At 31.8% G+C, this 22,445-nt stretch overlaps 1 protein-coding gene across 4 annotated transcripts in view; it reads left to right on the forward strand.

The window, feature by feature from the left end:
• Positions 1-22,445, forward strand: part of LOC129806068 (protein spire) — a 79,493-nt gene that overhangs the window by 1,176 nt on the left and 55,872 nt on the right. For all 4 annotated transcript variants that reach the window (XM_055854389.1, XM_055854391.1, XM_055854390.1 and 1 more), the window contains exon 2: positions 19,878-19,912. In XM_055854389.1, coding sequence (XP_055710364.1) covers positions 19,878-19,912 — 35 coding nt within the window. The remainder of the gene's footprint in view (positions 1-19,877; positions 19,913-22,445) is intronic.

Below are 22,445 nucleotides of genomic sequence, written 5' to 3' on the forward strand. Positions count from 1 at the left end.
AGTCATTTGGTTTATACGGGCTTTAGACGTTCAGTCCCGTATCACTTCCTAATCATTCTAGAAGAATAATAGGAGAAAGTACTCTACCTTCGAACGTTCATGCCTTCGAATAATGTGAATTTTCTTTTATTTTTCCTAAGAGATTTATTTATTAGTCAGTTTATCATCAATTATTGATATTTACGTGATAATTATGTTATGTCCAACGCACAATAATTTTTATTTTGTAAACATGTTTTGGACATTTCAATGAGAATGAGTGAGATCTGAATCTAGTCATCTCGCTCACTCTCATAGGAAACTTTGAAAACATATTTACAAACAAAAGTTATTGTGCGTTGGGCATTAAACTCTTTTAGGAAAACTAGAAAAAAACACATTATTCGAAGGCATGAACGGTCGAAGGGAGAGTACTTTCCCCTATTGAAATTCCCTTCAATAGGAGAAATGTTTGTAATTTGGGACATGGTGTATATAAGCACCAATTCAAATTAACTCCTTTTCAGGGTTGTTTGCAACCTTGAAAAGTAGTTTTCCGTCTCTGTTTTCCCAAAATATTAACCCCAATACGTTTGAAAATTGATAAAATCATAAACATAAATTTGACTGTAATTTCGGACATCTTTTTGGAGTTTTCGACACTGCTTGTAATTTCGGACAGCTGATATTTTGTAATAGAAAATCCATCCTCGTCTTTTTCGAGAACACAATTTATCAAGTCCTCTTCCTGTTTTCGAAAAGGAATAATAGGATGTCTCAAGGAGTCCGGAATCTTTCCAATAATGCCCTCCAAGTATGCGTATTCACATATTCCCTTGCCCTTCCGGAACTCTTCTAAGTTTTTTTGCACTACGACTACACCTTGTTTGTAAAGGGAATGCTCCATTATTTCTTTCAACATTATACGAACTATTCATCGCAAAAATTAAAAATTTATACAACAAACAACTAAAAGATTCACTACTTAAAATTCTGTCATATCCTCGTAAGGATCTGCTCACACTGAAGTTTCAACAAAGCAATTTTAATTCAAATCCATTCCATAATTTTAATCAAAATTAAAAAAAAATTCCATAATTTTAATCAATTTGTTTGTGGTGTCCAAAATTACCCTCAAAGTGTCCAAAATTACAAGCTGTCCCACATTAAAAACACTACCTCTAGTTCTTTATGATTTAAAGATCTACTGCAGCGAGTTAAACCTCCAATTCAAATCCAATGTAAAATGGGTTTGTTTCCGAAGATTTTCGGTTTTTAAAAATTAACTAAGACTAGTGGAAAATGTCCTTGCTTTGCACGGTCCCAAGCATTAAAATGACTAATTTTTTCCTATGTTCCTGAATTAATATGACTCCGCAATATATTTTAAAAACAGGACACTTTCCCCTAGTTTTTAAAATATGGGTGCAATAAGGCATATTTATTGAAAAACATAGGAAAAATTTAGTCATTTTAAAGCTTGGGACCATGCAAAGCATGGGCGCTTTTTCTTATTTAATTTTAAGAATTCAAAGAGGAGTAATTGCAATTGTTCTACGATCCTAAGTCAAAATTTTTGTAAAATTCGCTTTGACAGATTTTAATTTTGACTGCTTTCTAAAAAAAAATCCGATTACCAGCTTAGTAAAGTTGAATTTGTAATCGTTTCAAACAAATTTATATTCTAACCTAAAAAAAACTGCTCCTAAACTATTTAAAATTTTGGGAAAAAATGAACTTAGGAAGTTTTCTTTCTGTTCTGAAAGTTCTTTGATCCATTTCTGCACCGATTTTTACGGTTTTGACAAGTTTAAAGAAAAGGTGCAAAAACGTTCTAACTAGCGTTTCTTGGAGGAAGTTGCTTTTAAGCTCTAGGGAATAATGTCCCAAATGCAATATTTTTAGACCGAAAAGGCTTTAGACTTCACAGAAAAAATCGGAGTAATGGTACTATTCCAATGAAAAATAAAATAGCGAAATTTTTTTCTGAACATTTTTTTTAGTACATGACTGTCCTCATGTACTTCTGCGTTTTCGACTTTTTTTGTGTTGGTTCTTGTCACGACTGTTTAGTGGTTTTGAGACACAACGAAGACTGGGCAAACAGTTGAGGCAGGAACCAACACAAAGCAAAGTTGATAACGCTGAAGCACATGAGAGCAGTCATGTACTAAAAAAAATGTCCAAGAGAAAGATTTCCCCTGTCATTCTTGATTAGAAGAGCACAATTCCATTCTTAATCCGATTTTGATAATTTTAAGTGATTTATGTTGATCAAGTTTTCATTAGATTTTCAAAGAGTGAATTTTAGTTTTTTTTTTTAAGTCAGTTATAGTAGCTTTGAGTTTTCTTTGAAGCTCTTGAAATGTTGCTAAATTGATTAATAAATGCTTTCTTTAGAGTTTGAAGAGATATATTCTGCAAGGTTTCATTTGAAAAATTCATTAAAAATTCAAAGCAACAGATTTTGATTATTTTGGGAAGATTTAGAGAGCTTGACAGATTCCGTAAAAGCTCTTCAAAAACATCGTTTAAAGCTTTCTTATAGAAAAGTTTATCAAAATCTTCCAAAAGTCCTCCCAAAAATCTTTAGATTGGATTTTATACAACGTTTTTTTTAAATCATCATAAAACCATTTTTAATCCTGATTGAATCATTTTGAGCTTTTGGAAAAGCTTATTAAAATCCATAAAAGACTTTTAAAGCAGTAAAGAGTTTTGGGTAAAAATGTCCTTAACGTTAGTTGAATCTCGCCTATTGTGAAATTAAACCACGTGCTAAACCTCAGGTCTGAAGAGGTCTTTAAGACGCCTTATTAAGGGCGAATCGATTCGTGGCAAAGTCCAATTGAGGAATTTGCGATAAAATATTTCGATAAGCACATTTTTTATTTACAAGTCCATGGAATGCTGCTGAATGTTGTTGCATTAATAATTTCGATTAGAAATGGTATAATATTGAATTTTACCGACTGACTATAATTCTGACTATAATTTTAATGTTGCTTGCACTGTTAAAGTAAGAGGGAAGCTTTTTTAGTGAATTAAGGTTACTATGATAAATTTTGATTACCGTTTAGAACGAATTCTTGTAATTATTTGTTACTGAAAGTTTAAATTCTAACCTTAACTTTTTTCAAACTCAGAAGGCATTTTAGGATATGTTTTATATAGTGCCTAGACAGATATATCATCCCTTTTTTCATTGTTAATATCGGGTTTTCAAGGTCAAAAGTTCAAAAGGTATTAAAGAGCCTAATTTTCAACCAAATGTCTAGAGTTTAGGATTTTTGGAAAGGTCTTTGAACCCCTGCCTATTGAAACTATTCTTTATTAAACTCCTCATCACGATTTTATTGATATTATTTATATTATATTATATTGGTCATATGTGTACCAATTGCAACTTACATTTAATCTGAATAATTTTCAGTTGCTTAATAATGCAAAACAAAATGAATTTTAATACGTGCATAAAACAATGCTAATAATTTCCAAAACCATTAATATAATATTATTGAGCTGCAAATATTTTAAAATCATAAATCTTGTTTGATGTGAAATTACTGACTTCGCGCATGATATTATAAATTTATTCAAGGTATTCGATCTATTCAATTATATATAGAAAACTTTAGATAGCACCTAAAGATTTAGTACTTTCATGTACTAAAACTAAATTAAAATGACAGGAAATTGGAAGATTTTAATTTGAATTATTAGACAAAAATAGATTTTCAGAATTTTCGTTCTTAAAATATTTAAAATGTATGCTTTAATATGATCCTAACACGATGTTTAAAACGTGGTAAGAAAATCAGAGTTTTTTGAATAAGGTCTTCTTTTGTACTAAATCTTAAACTTGCATAAAACTAACCTAGTTAACTCATTTTTAAATAAAAGTGATAAAAGTAGTAAAACGTCAGATAATGTAATAATGGAACATAAAATATCTGTGCTTCATAGTGGAATACATCGCATTATTATTTTTTTTGTATTTTTTCTTTATATTTGTTCTATAAATCATTATTCAAGCTTTCTTCTTTACTGGAAAGTTCTCAAGTTTGTGCTTTTATTTTACACCATTTTTTTCAGGTTCAATTAATATTTAGTTTTTGTTTTGTATCGCAAAAATGGGAATATTTATAAAAAAAATTTTTAGTACATGCACGTACTAAATACTATGTACGTATCCATCACATTCTACCATTTTTTGGTTAAAAGATCGTTTTATTGTTCCTTTAATTTTGAGTTATATATACTGTTGCGAACAGTCTAAAAAACTATAGTAAAACTAAACCGGTCCCAATCGGTTCTGAACCGGTATTACATCAGTTCATAACTTATAATTATTTTTTACCGAAATCCAATTGGATTGCTCCTAAGGTGTATTGTGAGCATTATTTTGAGTGATTTATAAATCGGTTCAAATCGGTTTTGAACCTGTTATGCACCGACAAGTAATTTTTGTTCGAAAATTAATTTTATTACTCTTAAAACTATTTTCTGGGATCTTTTAGTGTGATTTTTTATTTAAATCGAATCAGAACCGGTAAAGTACTTTTGAGGCAAAGTATCTAATACGGGCTTCAGACCTAAGGCTTATCCATCTGGTTTAACTCCTTTAATCCCTCATCAAGCATGATATTTTAGGAAATTGTTGTTTAGAATTGGATATTAATGACAAATGTTCCATTAGATTTTGAAAAATCAATAAAATTGCTTGTCATTTAGATTTTTGAGACCTTCGAGAACTGGGTTAAGTCTCCAGTCTGAAGCCGGCATAAGTCACGAGTTCGAGCACTTTGTAATGCCCAACACACAATAACTTTTGTTTAGTAAACATGTTTTTGACATTTGAATGAGAGTGAGCGAGATCTAGATCTAGTCATCTCGCTCACTCTCACAGACAATTTTGAAAACATGTTTACAAACAAAAGTTATTGTGCGCTAGGCATAAGGCCTGGGACGCTTTTCTTCCTCTTTTTAGAGTAATAAATAAATAAAAATATGTTTTACCAAACGCCTAAATGGTTTAATCTGTTTTTATCCTACTTTTATATGAATATTAAATCCCAAAGATATTTTGATCCCATCTCGTTATCTGATTGGTTAAGATTTGAAAGCTCTGAATGCTTTCAAGCTTTAGCCAATCAGAGAACGCTATGCTACTAAAATACTTATCGAGGTCATTTATTTTATTGTTATATAAATATAGCTTAATTCAGTATAATTTCTTTAAAATTAGAAGAAATAGTTGAAATTTTTTAGTACCAAATTTTCAAAATTGTATTTATTTTTTTTAATTCGCAAGAAAATTCATTTCATGCGAAGTGTGCCTGAATTATTTTACCTATTAAATAATTCATTGACGAGATGTACCATAGAAGTGAAACCAACAAGATTCACTCTTTTTATTGCTAAACTAATTGCCCAAGAAGCCACTCTCAAATACCTCAACTTTCCGCATTACATTATGAAGACCAAAATGTTTCGCACATTTTTTCCTGCTTTGGAACAAATACATTTAGAAAAAAAAAGAGACCATCGACAAGGTTACTTAAAGACTTTTATACCCTATTAGAAAAAAAAAGAAAAAAAAGAATTGTGTGATATTGAACATTCGTGACAAGAATTCTCCGGCAAAATTGCATTGATTTTAATGGTGTACTTTATATGTAGAATGGTGGTAAAGTCATTGCATTGCTCGTTGAATTAAAATTCTTTGCTGAAGAATTTTATGTATATAGGGAGGGAAAAATGTAGCATTCAGAGAGGTGAAACACTCTGAATTAATATTAAAATACTGTTGAAATATAAATTGAAAGAAAAGTGCATGGAATTAAAAGAAAAAAAAGTATCTCAAGTATGAAGAAGATTTCTTCATGTTTTGAGATGTTATTTGCGTTTGTGGTGCTTTCCAGGGAGTGTAACTTTTATTTTTTAAACCACATTTCCTTACAATTCTTGCGTATCTGTTACGTCTTCTCTCATTGTCTTGGGTATGCTTGATATGCTTGGAAGAAAGCCACATGAATGTAATTTTTTTTTTAGCTGGGCTCTTAATAGAGTGATTCTTGATATTTCACATGGGGCTTCCAGTGCGAGAAGGTAACATAAATTTACCTGGAAATTAACAGACCTATTGTAATTATTCAATTAAGCTGTTTTTTTTCTTCATCTTCTCCTTGAAATGAACTCTTTGGATGCATCATAGCATTGTGGATTTTTTTTTCAAAAAAAAAATCTTTTAAAGGCGAAAGAAAACTCTCTGGATTTTCATTGAGAGAGAAATGAACCAATTGAATTGCAAAAGATCAAGCTAATATTTCTCTGAAATAAAAAAAGATATTATGCTAATGCACGTGATAATGAATTTTTCTTTCATCTCCGGCATATTTCATAAATATTTGATATATTTACATACCAAATATTTTTGGCTATATATGTATTTGTAGGTTTTTGGGACAATTGAGATAGAGATTTTGAGATGTTGAACAACAATTTTTCACCACGATGCGACAATTTGTTGACTCATCCGATCATTAATGTTGGCCTCACACAACAACCAAAACAAAAAAAAATGATAGTTGGAGAGATAGATGAAAGAAAAAGGGAAATTGATGCTTATGGTTTTGGCTACATAGATGCGTGTGGGTTGAATACAAGAGAGATATGCGAAGGCTGAAATGTTTATCCACTCTTTTTTATTACTGCTCGAACTCTAATGATACAGAACAATATGTCTGTAAGCCATCATTATTGAGATATCAATGTTTCTTGACCCCCACCACCAAGAAACATTTTCTTCTTCCAGTTGGAATTGAACTTGGGGTAGTATCTGGTCAGATCCCTTGACAATAGTAAAAATAAAAGTAATTGTAAATGTAGGGGAAAGCGCCTTACCTTCGGACGATTCAGGCTTCGAACAACTTATTTTTTCAATATGTTCTTCATGCCTAAAATTTCCTAAACTCAGTTAATACAATAAGTGCTTATTAAGTAGTTAATAAGTTTTTAGCTCAATGATTTAATTTTAAGGAATTGTAGAACATTAAAAAATATAATAAAAAATAATTTAAAAAAAACTACTAAAAAGAAACTAAGTGCCTTTGTAAAAATTCTTAATTTAGTAGTTTGTATTAAGGACACAAAAGATATTTTCACAAAGTACTTTATTAAGGATTTTCAACTAAGCACTTTTTAAGTAGTTACCCTAATGTCTATAAAACATTGTCGTTTTAATTTTTCTTATTTTAATTCTCAAAGAAAAACAAGGAAAAAACACTTTAGCCTAATTGGCAAAGGGACCACATTGTTACCATCTGTGTTATATTGCCAGGCACCACAATTTTTCGCTGGTTGCAACCTGTGGCCGGACGAAACTCATGTCCCTCGAAAGAAGTGTTTCAGATTCATTCTGGAACAAGAAATCTAAAAGATGATCAGTTAAAGAATTACCATTAGTACACTCCTGGAATATGACTTTCTAGAACTCAAGGGAAGATATGAACTACATAAGCTTCCGGATTATTCGCTGGTAGGACTAAAGAAAACTAGAGAGATGATTAACCCATTCAGTCAATGTACCAGAAATACTTGAAATAGAATGTTCATATTTTTGGATAATTTTCCTATAGATTAATTAAAAATTTTGCATGACCTTCCGCGAAGCAAGAGAACAATAACAAAATGTATTTTCATCTCTGTCGGACTATTTTTCCCAAGTAATTGAAGAACTAAAGTTACTAAAAATCCATTCCTGACAGCAATTCGAGTATCAGTTGCCCAGGAATAAATCATCTAAAATTACTCAATTTGCGTATGATGTATAATACCATGGTAAGGAATGGGTTAATCAAAGTTTGGGAATCTTGTAGATAATTTCAGCGGGTGAATAAGTATAGCCAGCAAGTGAACCGTGAGCGATAGATCGGCAGATCGTGCCGATTAGTCTACCAGATCGCGCTGATTCAATCTCTAAGATCGTGTGGATCAGTCTCTGAGATCGCTGTGATCAAACGAGCAGTTTCCAAGATCGCACTGATCGACACCCATAGTGGACCATGAGTGACAGACTTGATCACTCCCTTATGAGTAATTTACACTCCCGGATCTCGTGTCGAAGGGAGGATTCCACAGAATCTGGTACAGTTGTTTGAAATTTATGCTTCCATATCTCACGTTCTGACATGCAAGGAAAGATTTAAAAGGTTTTGGGATACTTGTGGTCATAATTACAAGTTCCTGGGAATAAAGAGCATGCCCTGAGCAATCTAAGCTGTATCTGCTAAAATACTAACAAAAATTTTTATCAAAATGCTAACAAGAATGTTAAATTAAACCTCACTGATATCACTAAACTTCCCTTTTTATACAAAGTAAAAAATTTTCAACTACTTCACCATGATTTTCAGTGTAAATCTTTACATAAACATGTAATCGTGTATACTGATACACATTTGTGTAATTTGTACACATTTTGTATGAAAATTGTGTAATTTTACACGAAATAATAGTTTCCTATTACATAAAATTTAAATTGCACATTTTCAGATTATGCGTTTTACTGAAATACATATTTGAGTAACTTTATAAGAATAATCATGGTAAAATAGCAAACCAACAATTATCCTTGTAATCTTTTTTACTGTGTAAATTTTTCACCAAAAGAAAAGGTAACTTATGAAAGCATTTCATGTAGTAAATAACATTTTTTGGTTAGGTTTTTCCGAAATGTCAAATTGTTTCATCTCTTTTTATGTGTCCATTGCATTCTCTATTCCAGTTTCAATTTTTGCCATAGGACGTCGCTAGTGTTGTCCTAAAAAATGTCTTAAGCAAGGATTTATTAAGTACTTATTAAAGACTTATTTTATGCACTTGGACAAAACCTTTTTTTAAGAGCATATGCAGTGCTTTTAATATTAGCTTTGTGCTAGTAACAGCTTACCTTTTGTTAGACGGAGGCTCATGGGTCAAATCTATTCAGAACGTAGTAAAAAAATTGAATTGTCCGAAGCTTGAGGTGGCCGAAGGTAGCGAGTTTTTCCTTACTAACGTAAGAAATATCATGAAATAGATAAACTCCCTCTGGTTGCATTAGGGATGTTTATACTTTCAGGACAGGAAAACACAAAGTATTTTTTTTTTTCGAATTTTGTCTCTTCTAAGTCCTTCGATCCTTATAAGGATGCACTGGGAAAAACTTGGAATTTTGCCGGGAAATATTTCTCTAGATATGCATTGGCCTGTGATCAATGTTTAAAGAGATATTTCCATTTCCATTTCCCCACATAATTTCAAGTTTTTCCCGATGCATTCTCTTTAGTAGCAGAGGAGTTAGATAAGACATTGCCAAAAATATTTGTGTTTTCCTGTCTAGAACGGTTAACCTTGAATCTTTCAAAATATTGGATCTATTTGATACCTCGAAAGGTTTAATATGAACCTTTCCGAGTTGAGTTTAAGCCCCAAATGGTTTGAAATAAACTTTTAGGGGTTGATTTTGAACCACAAGAGGTTCATTTTGAAGAAAAGAAGGGGTAATATTTAACCTTTCGGCGATCTAATTGATCCACTTCTTCGAAAGATTCACGGTGAACCTTGCATATTCACTTTATAGGATTGAAGCAGGATTTTTTTTCTATATCTGTTCAGGGAAAAATTGAAGATTGGGTATCCAACGTTCTGATTGATGTTCTGTACGATAATATTTTGTTATGTAAACTTACCCATCAGTTTTAAGATAAAAGTAATGTTGGTTTAGGCCAAATATTTGGTTTCTAAATTAAATGATTTTATATTCTGAGATAAAGGCTAATTTAGGCTTTATGTATTACATATTACCAATAAAATTTTAAGTATTGAAAGATCTTTGAAAAACTTCGCAACTAAATTAAGAAGAAACCTAGTAATTTTGACATGTTTTATTTCAACGTTATTGTGATATCTAATGCGTTTTATTTTGAAATTAAACATCTTTGTCAGAGAATATTTCAATATTTTTAATTTAAGTGATAAATATTCAACTTAAAAAGAATTTCTAAATGTTCGAAGTGAGAAAACTTTTCGAAATTTTGGATAATCTTTAGTACCTTCCCACAAAACAATTACCAAATTAAACTGGTGTGACATGATAACTTATTTTCGATACTATCGACTTTCGATTCTGAAAATTTTAGACGATATCAGGACTTGCTGTAACTAATACTGAAGCTTATCAACAGTCATATTCTTTAAAGAATGTCATAATAAATGATCCAACAATGGGTAAAAAATCGACATCCTCGTAATCTAATATAGATTTATCGCTACTAGCGATTCGATAGTATCGAAGTTATCATTCCACTTCTGATTTATTATGCATTAAAAAGATTTCCCAAATTAGATCAGGAGTAATGCTCTTGAACTTGGGACAGAACTTATTTATGTTTTCATTATTGTCTTATAATCGTTCCATAACCGCTTGGGAGTGGTTCAGACTTTTTATGGATTCCAAGACCTTGCACATGAAAGCAAGCTTGCTTAAATCCGCTGAGAAATACGCTTTTCTGAGTTAATTGGTTTGTGACCTTGAAAAATCTTCTTAGGATTTATTAAAGGACATTTCCGTATAATATCCTGTGATGCATTTGCAGTTCTGAGAAAGGAGATGATTGCTTATCCTATTGAGAAATCTTGGGGTTGAAGTAAGAGATAACGATTTGAGGTCATCGAGACGTTCAATGTACCGTAGATTCGGCAGACTTTGTCCTCCAAGAGTGACGGCCTCTCTGCTCTTCAGAAGCTTTTTTTTTTTAATAATTCTTATACTTTAAGGATGGTCAACATCAATCCAACCTACTATATCGGTATTTCGAAATTTCATTAGAGCATTCTCCAAAGTCTTTTGCACTCTATCATCAATTTACTCAATATTCCAATGTGTGGAAAAAAACAATTTTTTTCTCACTGGCTGATTAGTTTTTCTGTTTGTTTTATCAACATGCGTGCTGGTGATAAGATCAATTGGCAAGAGGGCTTATAAAATCATTCAAAGAGCCACTGGTGGACAAAGTTTACGATTTATTAGATACTCATACTCTTTTAATTTCTTCCCATCAAATGGCAATTTGAAATTCATCTCGATGCATCTGCCTAAATCAATGGGGAATGCTTTCCATTTTATGGCTGGAAATTGGAAAAAGTGTTCCACTCTTCGGACGTCAATGGCTTTATAATTTAACATAGAATTTTATTGGTTCGTTTTCTCCTTTTTGCCAAACAGAGATTTCTGCAATTGGTTACAGTATTGTGTTGAAATTAGGAAATCTCTAAATATTTAATATGATTGTGTTTTTTCAGGATTGAGATTATGGTAAGGCTCAGTTTTATTTAAAAATAAGTGAAAAATGTTTTATTTCAAAGGTGTTCAATGGTACTCCATTTTCCCGTACGGCTTACGTTCTTTGTAATCTGCCTTTATTGCGCAGACATCCATTAAAGTTTTTTTTATAATGAAAACTAATTTTAGGACAAAGAAAATAATATTTATTTAATTTAGCAACATATTAAATATTCTATTTGAACGAGTTACGCTCTTTATTCTTTATTTGATTAATCGTTGTTTATGAGCTAAATATTAAGTATTTTTCTTAGGATTACCATCCACTTATCAATATGAAGTTGTGCTAAATAATTTTTTTATTTATGTTTTTTTTCATAAAATAAAACTAATATCTCATATTGTTTAGTTCATTAACCATTGAATGGTTTAGTGTGAGAAGTAGTGTAAATAAGGTGAAAATTGCTTTTTTATTTGAAGAAAAATAACAGCGTAAACCATTTTCTACACAATTTGTGGCACATGGAATTTTTGTCTCCAATTCACAAAGTACATAAAATATTTTTATGCGAAACTAATGTGTACAATAAATATGACTTGGATTTCATCTTCGTACGCAATTATGACATAGACAATTGCAGAAAATGTTCGCATTATTAATTGGCGGTAGAGAAATGAGTTGAAAAGAAGATGCTGTGAGAACAATGCGTACAGATGCAAAAATAACCCAGAAAAAAAAGTAATTCCAACAAGAAAAAGAAAAAAAAGAAGAAAAAAAAGAAATGGAGATATTAGGAGAAGAAAAAAGAATGTACAAAGATTCATTTCACGGGAAACAATAAAATAATTAAATCCACCAGACAATTCGTATGGTCTGTAAATGAAAGCAATGCCTAGAATTATGTACATCTTAAATTGATTTTCTTTCCCCCTAATCTATGAGAATTTTACCTCCATGGGAATTCCTCTGGTGGAATTCTCTTCTCTTACGAAAGATTATTTCTTTTCACCTTTCAACATTTCAATATAAAATGTTAGTTATAAACATTTTGATGGAGCTACTACTGATCACAAAGGCGTTTCCTCCACAATCAAATTGGTCTGTCTTGGACTTCCGTTTTGTGGTTAAATTTCCACAGTAGAGTAAATCAGAAATGAAAAGGGGAATTCTTTGAATTTAAAAAAAAAAATAATGTTTATGATGTTCATCACAACTGAATGAACAGAATATTTATTCAAACTTAGGGAGAGTTAGAATTTTTAATTATTTCTCCTGAATTTTGTTCCCATTACATCATGTATTATTTATACAATGAAAAAAAAAAAACCAGGTAAAGAAGTCCAAAAGTTATCGCAAGAGATTTTGACGAATGCGCTCGTTTATTTTTATCAGAGACTTACCTGCTAATTTTGACTCATGTCGTCTCAAGAGAGTTTACTCTGATAACAAATCAATCTATCTACCGCAATAAAAAGTGCGTAGATGTCGTCACTCACCATTTGGTCATTCAGGAAACATTAGAAAGATTACTCACTGTGACGCTTTGTTATTGAGTTTTTGATACAAAAAGCTCTTTTTCTTGATCTAGATTTCAGGAGGGTATCAAGCTTAACTCTTTCGCGTCTTTAGGGTAATGTCATGACTCGGGGAAAAAAGTTTTTTTTGGGTATTTACATTAATTGAAATCTATCTGTTCGTGCACGACATCATAATAGAAGGATGTAAGATTCTTGGCTCATTTTCTCAAGACTCCAGTTAGATTTCAATTAATGTAAATAGCCAAAAAGAAACTTTTTTCCCCGGGTCATATATGACCCTAAAGACGCGAAAGAGTTAATAAACATTTTGCAGATATTCCACAGCGACTCAAACAAATTTGCTCGTAATTCTTATATTATTTAGCTGAAAATTTTGAATTATGAATCTGGAAAAATGAATGTCGATAGGTGCGTGTTTAGGATACTTCTTTTCGATTTTAGAATTATCTTAAGGGAGAACTAACGTTGGATCTTGAAAACCCAAAGGAATAATTGAAAGACATTTGTTCATATGGAACAGACCCATACTCCGTTCAGCTGAGTTCTCGAAGATCGAAAATCCCGAATGAGTCAAAATTTCGAAAATTAAAAATCCATAACCGGTCAAAATCCTGAAGAATCAAAATCTTGAATCACATGATTTCGAGGGTCCCAGTCAAAATCCCGAAAGCCAAAATCCCGAATGGGCCAAAATCCCGAAAGCCAAAATCCCGAATTCTTAAAAGTGTCATAGCTACTTCCACGATTGCACCCGCTCTTGTTGGATGCAAAGGGAAATCTTCTGTCTTGGGAAATTATTTTAAACATTTTCCTCCATATAATTTCATCCCTTTCACGATTTTGAATATTCGGGATTTTGGCTTTCGGGATTTTGGCTGCCACCGGATTTCGAAATTTTAACCAATTCGGGATTTTGGCTCTTCGGAATTTCGACTACGGAATCTTGGCTGTCACAGATACCAAATTCCAAATGAGCTAAAATCCTGAATGTTCACAATCCTGAAAGGGACGAAATTATACGGAGAATAATGTTTGGAATAATTTCCCAAAACACAGAAAATTTCCCTTTGCCTCCAGGAAGTCCGGATGCAATGATAGGAGTAGTTTAGGAATTTTGGATTTCGAGATTTTGATCTTTTGGGATTTTGGCTATTCAGGATTTCGACCTATTTGGGATTTTGGTCTATTCTGGATTTTGGTGTTTGAGATTGACCCTTACGGGCTTTTGACTATTCAGGATTACGATCTATTTGAGATTTTGCTGTTCGAGATTATGGTCTTTTCGGGATTATGGCGTTCGACGAGATTTAGATCTTTACAGGATTTTGGTGTTCGAGAACCCTTTACGGGCTCTTGGGTATTTAGGATTTCGACCTATTTTGGATTTTGGCGTTCGAGACTTTGGTCTATTCGGAATTTTGTAGCTTTTGGGATTTTGAAGGGGATCCATAATAGATTCGGATCATAATGTCTACCGAGATTATCTCTCTATCATATTCAGAATTGAGGAAAATTTTTGAAGTCCCTTTTCTCATAATCCAATTTAAGATAATCCGAAATAGGGTGGAATCACCACTACCCGCAAATGCCCCACTTCTCGCCACGTATATTGAAATCGCTATTTTTCACGATTTATGAAATGTATGAGCCACAAAGTTAACTTGTATTTTTATTGCTGCTACGTATAGAGTCGAAAAAAACTCATTTTTTTGTTTTGAATTTAAATGTTTGAGAATTTTTTAGAGGAATATTTTAAGCAAGTGCATCGAATCCAATATTTCTTACCAAATATATGTAGTAAGTGTCATGAAACTTTTATCGAACAAAATTTCCTATTTTGAATCAATAATTTGTCTATTGAACAATAACATTCGACGAATACATAAAATTTGTATTTAGTTAGTTAATATTTCATTTTTTATTATTTTTATGTAAAAATGAGCGATGGCGGAAAGCGTTAATATTCTAAAATTGATTCACCACCTGTCGCCATAGCTTTTCAATAGGCGAAGCTAACTTCACTTCATAGATTCTCAGTTGTCAAATCTGCTTTGTTTACTTTCTGCAATAGTCTAATAATTTGATTTCTCAAATAAAAGTGAGGAAAAATCATTTAAAGTGAGTAATAATAAGGTGATCATGAGGAAAAGAAATACTGAATGTATTCTTTGCATAATTTTGCTCTAAATAAGCGAGTGTGAGCCTTTCCAAGTGAGTGGCGAGAAGTGGTTACAGAACTGGCGAAGAGTGGTAAAAAGTGGCGACGAAGTGGTTATTTTTGCATTGTTAATAAAAATCAGTTTTTTATGTACTTCCGCGTTAAATTGTAGGACAATTGTTTTGAAGAATCTAGAGCCAATATATCTAAGTAGGTTTGTGTCAAATTTGAGTTATCTGATAATAGGGTCGGAGGAACGTCTGTTCGACGGGGAACCCCTATTGACACTTTTGTCAAAATGTTGAAAATTATTTAATGTATCTAGTAAAATATAAGTAATATAACGTTTTTTCTGTAATATACCTTTTACTATAAACAGAGATGTTCAAAATTCATATCCCAAATGATACAGAGTAGGGTGTTAATAGGTGCTGACACGAGTTTTTAAAGTGTCAATAGACGTTCCTTTCACCCTAAGGGGTCAAAAGTTATAATACAATTAATTTCACTTTTTCCTAAAAGTGGCAATAAGTGGTTACTCCACCCTAGTAGGTAATATTTACTTATGGGGGAATCGTCTTTCACATTTTATGCTCATAATTTTCCGGTGACTGTAGCGCCGTCTTGCGGAACTATGGTGAACTTTAAATATTCTGGAAAGTTGTAAAGTATTCAAAAAATTGCTTTTTAATTATTTTTTACATTTACACGTTATATCAACATAAATATTTGTAGTTAATTTATGAGTATTGCTGTAGATTCCATGGGAAATCTGTTTTGTTTTATTTTTTTTATTTGCAGAAGAACACACAAAAATTTACATTGATTAGTGTTTAACTAAAAATGTTTAATTTAACAGTGAGCTCTCTACCCTTTCACACAGAATAATTTTAATGTGATTTTGGTGACCCAATTTTTACCAAAAGAAAATACAAGAAAAAAAAACAAATAATATTCTCATCAACGCTGTTTCTTCTGAGTGAAAAATGTGTATTAATTTTGTGAGATACAATTGTCCATTGACTATTTTTGCAAAAGAGTTCTCATGAGATGAGATGGAGAAAGACCGAATAACATTCCAAAGTCACGGCCATGTGGGACATCATGAGGTTCGCTTTCTTTTCCTTCTTACCTAATGGCTCTCTGAAGATGAATGAATAGACTTGGAGTGGCCAATTAAAGTAAGAATCGTGTGTATGCTTGACATTTTGCACCTTTAGCCGGGTTTTCTCTCTGAAAATTTCTTTACCAAATAGATTAGGCCAATTTAACTAAAGCTATATCATTTCCAAATGAAATGTATATTCCTAACAAACTGTCTTTTAAATTATTTTAGAGGTCTTTTTTTTTAAAAGCTGAAGCATAGGAAAAATTGTTGAACGTGTTTGTTCATTGAAGTGCAAAAGAACTTGCAGACTGACAGGATTGTTTTTTCTTTTGCTTTGAGACATATGTAATGTGCATTCAATGGTCAGACATTATATGTATAAAATTCAAGTTGAACTTGTCGAGAGAGACGAACAATTGAGAAACTTTTTTTTTATCCGTGTTATTCACTCCAAAGGAGAATTTATTGTGAATAAGACACGCATTGAACTGTATCTGAATCTCTCGGCAATTTTTCCTCTAATGAAAATAATCTAATAACAGAGAAAAGAATGGGTTTGAAAAAGAAAAGACAACCGTTTGAAACAAATCGATTTAGATCCGGTGTAAATCAAGCGCGAATGATTAGACTGCAAGAGTCTCCCCATATGGCTTTCTTAGTGCACTCAGAAAAAAGGGATATTTTAAGCGGGTTAATAGTAAGTGTAAAAATCAGGGTTGGGCTCTTTAATTCACACAAAAACATTGTTTTGTAAGGGAACAGGTTGGTGAGAGGAAAAACAAAAAAATAATACTTCAAGATAATTTTGATTTCCAACGGGGTTACTGAAGACCGGGAGTCGATATCTCTGACCGTTTGGCCTCTAGTCAGGTAACAAGTTTATGGACAAAAAAAGAAAAATAGCAACATATTCTAAAGTAAAATAATTTTTTAATGAATTTTAGGGAAACGGTGCAATATTTCGGACAGGTTCGAAATAAACTCCACTGTCCTAACTTTGACACAATTAGAATTTTTGTCACCATTTTTGCAAGAGGGTTGCTTGGAACCCTATATCATTTTTTTCTCTGAAATCAGTCTTATTATATGCTTAAAAATTAATAGAAATATACCGTAGATATCTTTTTGGGTGTAATATCGGACATTTTGTCAAAGAAAAAATATAATGTTGCGGATATATTTTTATTGATACCCTGGCTAGGGGATGCTACACGGTGGTCTTTTTAAGGTGACTGTCGTGTTATGCCAAAATTTACAATCATCCCTATACTTCATGTGAGCAACTCATACTCGTAACGAAGTAAGTCGAGTGTGAGACCTCAGTGGATTAGTGAGTATTTTTGAACAGACTTCTGTTCACTTGGTACGTTTGTGTTTGAGAGAGAGAGGCGACAATCAGAACTAATGATTCCCAACTCCACAAATTTCACCCAAGTATAGACAGAAAAAAAATCCTGCCTCCACCCAGTCTTGAACTGGGAGTTTTTCGCTGTCTAGACAACTGCTCTACCAACGGAGCTATAAGGGCACCGGCTTTGATTGTCTTTTGCCACTGATCTCAACCAATTGGCATATGCACTTCAACTCGTTTTGACTCACTACGAGCCTAAGAAACCGAAATATACAGCGGTACAATAAGTGACCTAGGTGTAGCGGTTCCGAAAGAATAGAACCCACCCATAGACCATTCTTAATCTTAAGTCGAGTGTGCTTTTAGCTTAAGTTTGAAATTTCGTGCATAATACGAGTTTGAGTGAGTGAAAAGTTTGGTACAGCTATCGTGATGGCGAAATTGTCAATCTTCTCCGAACTGTGAATTCTTCCTTATAAAATTATTATTGTTATTAATAAAAAAAGACAATACTTTGAGGCAAATGCTCTTGAAATAAAAAAATACATGTATAAAAATATAAAGATTTGTCAGAAAGCAATGTTTCCGTCCATCGCTGTTTTATCGTTGGTACACAACCTCCAGAGCCAAATGGTGTAAATAATCTTTCTTTCTCAGTGCACTTTAAGCCTTTAATTTAAGACAATATTTGACAATTTTATACGGTCAAATTCATTCCCATAATATCGTCCACCTTGTTCGAAATATCGTACAGAAAGTTTGTGTCCATTTAAGTTTTGCAGCATTCTTTTGGTAGATTTGACGCTTATTTGTTCTCACATGAATTCTGCTAACCTTAAAACGAGACTGGTGAGGCAGTACTATTTCTATATGTTTGGTTAGCATTTTTTGTTCGAGAACAACTAATCGGTTAGCATTTTTTTGCTGTTCGACTAAGAAAAAAAAATTCTGAAAACGCTGCTGTTTTCAGCTAACTGTTCTCGCTGCGATTAGGCATTTATAAAAATTTGAAATGAAGAAAAAAGTAAAATTTTGGAGAATTTTTATATACAAACCAAGTGGACGATATTAGAAACATAGCCTCAAAGGTGAACTGTCGTCAAGATATAAATTTTTACATGAAAAACGTAATCTGCTGGGAAAATTTTACTTTCGATCTACAAAATCGTGCCGCTGTAAATACAAATTGGGACAATAATATTTATTTAATATCTATGAATATTGAAAAAAATCAAAAGCCTTTCACACTGAAGTTTCAATAAAACAATTCCAACCCAAATTATGATAAAACTGAGTAAGAGAGAAAATTCTACCGTAATTTTTCTACCGTAAAATAATTCCGTAATATTAATAATCTTGCAGTGTCCGATATTTAAGTCAAAGTGGAAGATATTTCAAGGTGTACGAAATAATAAACATATCCTTAATGTTTTTTTTGTGAACTTCCCGAGGGGCACCGCGTAATGCACTTCTAAACCTACTTTCTCCAAGCCTACCACACTTGTTCTCCCGTCCCCTGATAGCGCCATCTATCCAGTCATCATATTATCCTGCTATCGTTGGTCGATTTAGAACAAATCTAAGCGCTTTTAACTAGTTTACTTTCAGGCATTTTTATTGACGAGGTTAGAATCAAGTGTTAAAATCTAACCCCAGTTGGTGTATATTTTACACTTGATTTTTTTGAGTGTTTAGATATCTCAAAGACTAGCCAAAAAAAGACAATCTGTCCAAGTGGCGTGTCTTATACGAGAAGGTATTTCATGTTGACCTTCTTTTTTGTACCTTTTTTTCATCGCTTATCCATCCACTGGGTTTATCTTCACGGGAGTTTTCTCAATTAAAATCATTTGATGTATTGTTTTTACAGTGAACTTGACATTGGTTGGTTTTTCTCGTTTCTTCTGGAAGCTCTTTGGGTTTTGAGATTTATTCAGAATGTACGGATGTTACTCTTTTTTTTACCGTGGTCTTCCTCTGTTGAACTGAAAAGCGCAGAATGCTAATAATATGTAATGTATAAACCACAGGTGAAAATACGAAACTCTTCTCTTTTGCTAAACTGACCATTGAGGTCATAAAAAAAGATCCTAGTTCAAGGTCCTCTGTTTCTTTTTTTTCACACAGTAATTACAGAATTGTTTTATTTTGCAAATACAGATCAGATTTCCAGATTACTTTTTGAGAATGAAGAGTGAAATGAATTAGCATTTTTATTTATTCAAAAAAATTCTAGAGAGGTAAATGATATGGGGAAGTGAGTAGCGCATACAAATGAGATTCATTTATTCTAAACACGGTCTTTTATATTTCTATTGAGACTGCAGACATGTTTTGTTCACCTTAATAAATTTATTTTAATATTTATTTTTTTTTAGGGATATTATCTAATTAGAACATTTATTTTGCATTTCAGATGTGAGGAGTTGCGTTGTGACGTCCCAGAAGAAGGTATGTTTGATTATTAAATTCCTATTTAATTCTCAACAGAGATTTTAATGACGATTTTAAATGCATTATTCGCGTGTCATAATAAATTTAATTAGAATTTATTTAATTAATTATGGAATATTTTTATTTATTTAATTGAAATTCATAAAAAAATGTGCTTGAAACTGGGTGTTTTTCAAATTAACAAAGAGAAGATTTATTATAATTAAAATAGACGATAAACTTTGGCCGGGAAATAAGCGTTTACCATAGGGCAAGATGGGGTAATTTGGAATCATGTCTATTTTGGAATCTTTAGATTTTCTCACTGTTTAAGATGGTCAAAGAGAAAAAGAAAATCACGAGGAAGTACAAGACTAAGACGTACAAGAGTACATCGAAAACTGATGGGAAAAATCAAAATTCCGAATTTAGACATTAATTCCAAATTATCCCATCTTACCCTCTTATTGATAATCAACCTGCAGATAAAATTAGCAAAAAAGGAAAGTAAATAATAAACTGCAAGAATTTATAGATGGAACTGTTAGAATGATAATGAATTGCCGAGAAGGACAAAAAGAGATTAAATATTTTGGATAACTGAGGTTATGTTCAATTTTTTTTATTTGAACTGAGGAATGTCAAAGAAAAGATAGCAAGTGTTTAATCTTTTCTCCCACTCGCACTTTTCAACTCCGAACACTGACGTACACAGTTGGCAAACATGAAAACTACTCGAAAACTGCCCGAAACACAGTTGGCACGCATGGAAAAGTGCTCGAATTGCTTTGCTGATGGTTCAGAAAACAGTCAATATGAATAGTAATATCTTACTGATCTTATTACTTCAGTATAGTGCACTCTTTCTATCACACCTGTTTTTACATTTAAGATTTAGTATACTACACATCTCTCTTTTCAGTTTACTAAAATCTTATAGAAGATTTCAGAGTTTCTGTATCTAGTTCAGTTCTTAATTTGAAGTAAGTTTAGTGAAATCCACTAGTAAGAACCTTATACAGACTTCAGAACTAGGGCTTAACCGTATGGCTTAACTTCCTTAACACCTTAAAACCCAAAGTGGCATTTTATTCCAATTTTAAGTTTAGAGCATCATAGCCAGAATTCTACTCAATATTGTGCTAAAGTGATATCACGAATAGGGGAAAGTACTCTCCCTTCGAACGTTCATGTGTTCTAATAATGTGAATTTCTTTTATATTTCCTAAAATACTTAAACATAAATATCACACAATTATCAATAATGATAATAAGCTAACTAATACGCAGTAGAAATGTTTATCTCTTAGGAAAAATGAAAGAAAATTCACATTATTTTGAGGCACAAACATTCAAAGGGAGAGTACTTTCCCCTATTCATGGTATCACTTTATAGAGAATTTAATTAGCTTTCCTTTTGTACAAAAGGACCGTTAATATCATTTGTATAATTAAAAAAAAAATAGGTCAAAAACTAACAAATTGACGTAGAATACCAAAAATTGGCGTGAAATGTCATCTTTTTTTTTACATGGTGTTTGACATTAGAATTAAACATTTGAATGGTTTTTACTATACATAACCAAAAAAGTTTTAACATTTATTGGTTTTCGTCACTTAAAAATCGGTTCCAAATAATAAAATAATTTTATGAGTCCTAGAACTGCTGTAGAATTTTTGCGAAACGAAAAACAATTCAAATTTCGCTTTTTTTTGTTAAGAATATCTACATTTATACTACTGGGCATATTATTTTAATTTGGTACTCAATGTGATTTTCTGGCTCGGGTTTTGAAGTGTTCAATTCTTATCAGTCAAGATTTCTTGGAGAATTTTAATATAGAGTTGGATATTAGTCTAAAATAATAATAGATTCTAAAACAAAAACAATACAAATACTCAATATTTAGAATTTTGAAAACTTCGGAACTAACATGAAGGTTTAGTCCTAGTCTAAAGATCGCTTTAGATTATTTAAAATTTTAATTATTGTGATTCAATTTTTTTTTGTAATTAATCGTGAAATTTCTATGAAATATTTTAAAAACATTTGAATTTTGATAGTAAACGCTTCAATTTCATGACATTTGAAACTTGTCAAATGAAAATTCCGGTGGTTTGACGTTTTTCAAAGTTTATGGTTATATTATTTAATATTCCGTAGATGCAGGTGCCTTAACGCCCCTCTTTTTCTAAGCTTTAATTGAATTCTAGCACTTGAGGATAGTCTTAAATCGGATTTAATAGACTGGATTGATGAAAACAATCCTTAAGTGGTTGAATTATAGAAGAAAAGCTTACGAAAAGCAGGGGTATAAAATAGTCGAAGTTTATAAAGTTCAAGCTTCTTATAAACTCAATTAGAAGTGAATTATATTGTCACAATTTTTCAATTTCTTTAATTAAATTATTGAATTTTAATGAAATATTTTGTACAAACATCCTTAACTCCTATAACTCTTGAAACCTGTTAAATGATTTTTTCTGATTTGAAGGTTTTGAATATTTGTGGTTATGTTAAAGATTTTTCGTAAACTTTTTATCAATTTTC

This window comes from Phlebotomus papatasi, chromosome 3 (assembly GCF_024763615.1).
Source record: "Phlebotomus papatasi isolate M1 chromosome 3, Ppap_2.1, whole genome shotgun sequence".
In the NCBI taxonomy this organism is placed as follows: domain Eukaryota; kingdom Metazoa; phylum Arthropoda; class Insecta; order Diptera; family Psychodidae; genus Phlebotomus; species Phlebotomus papatasi.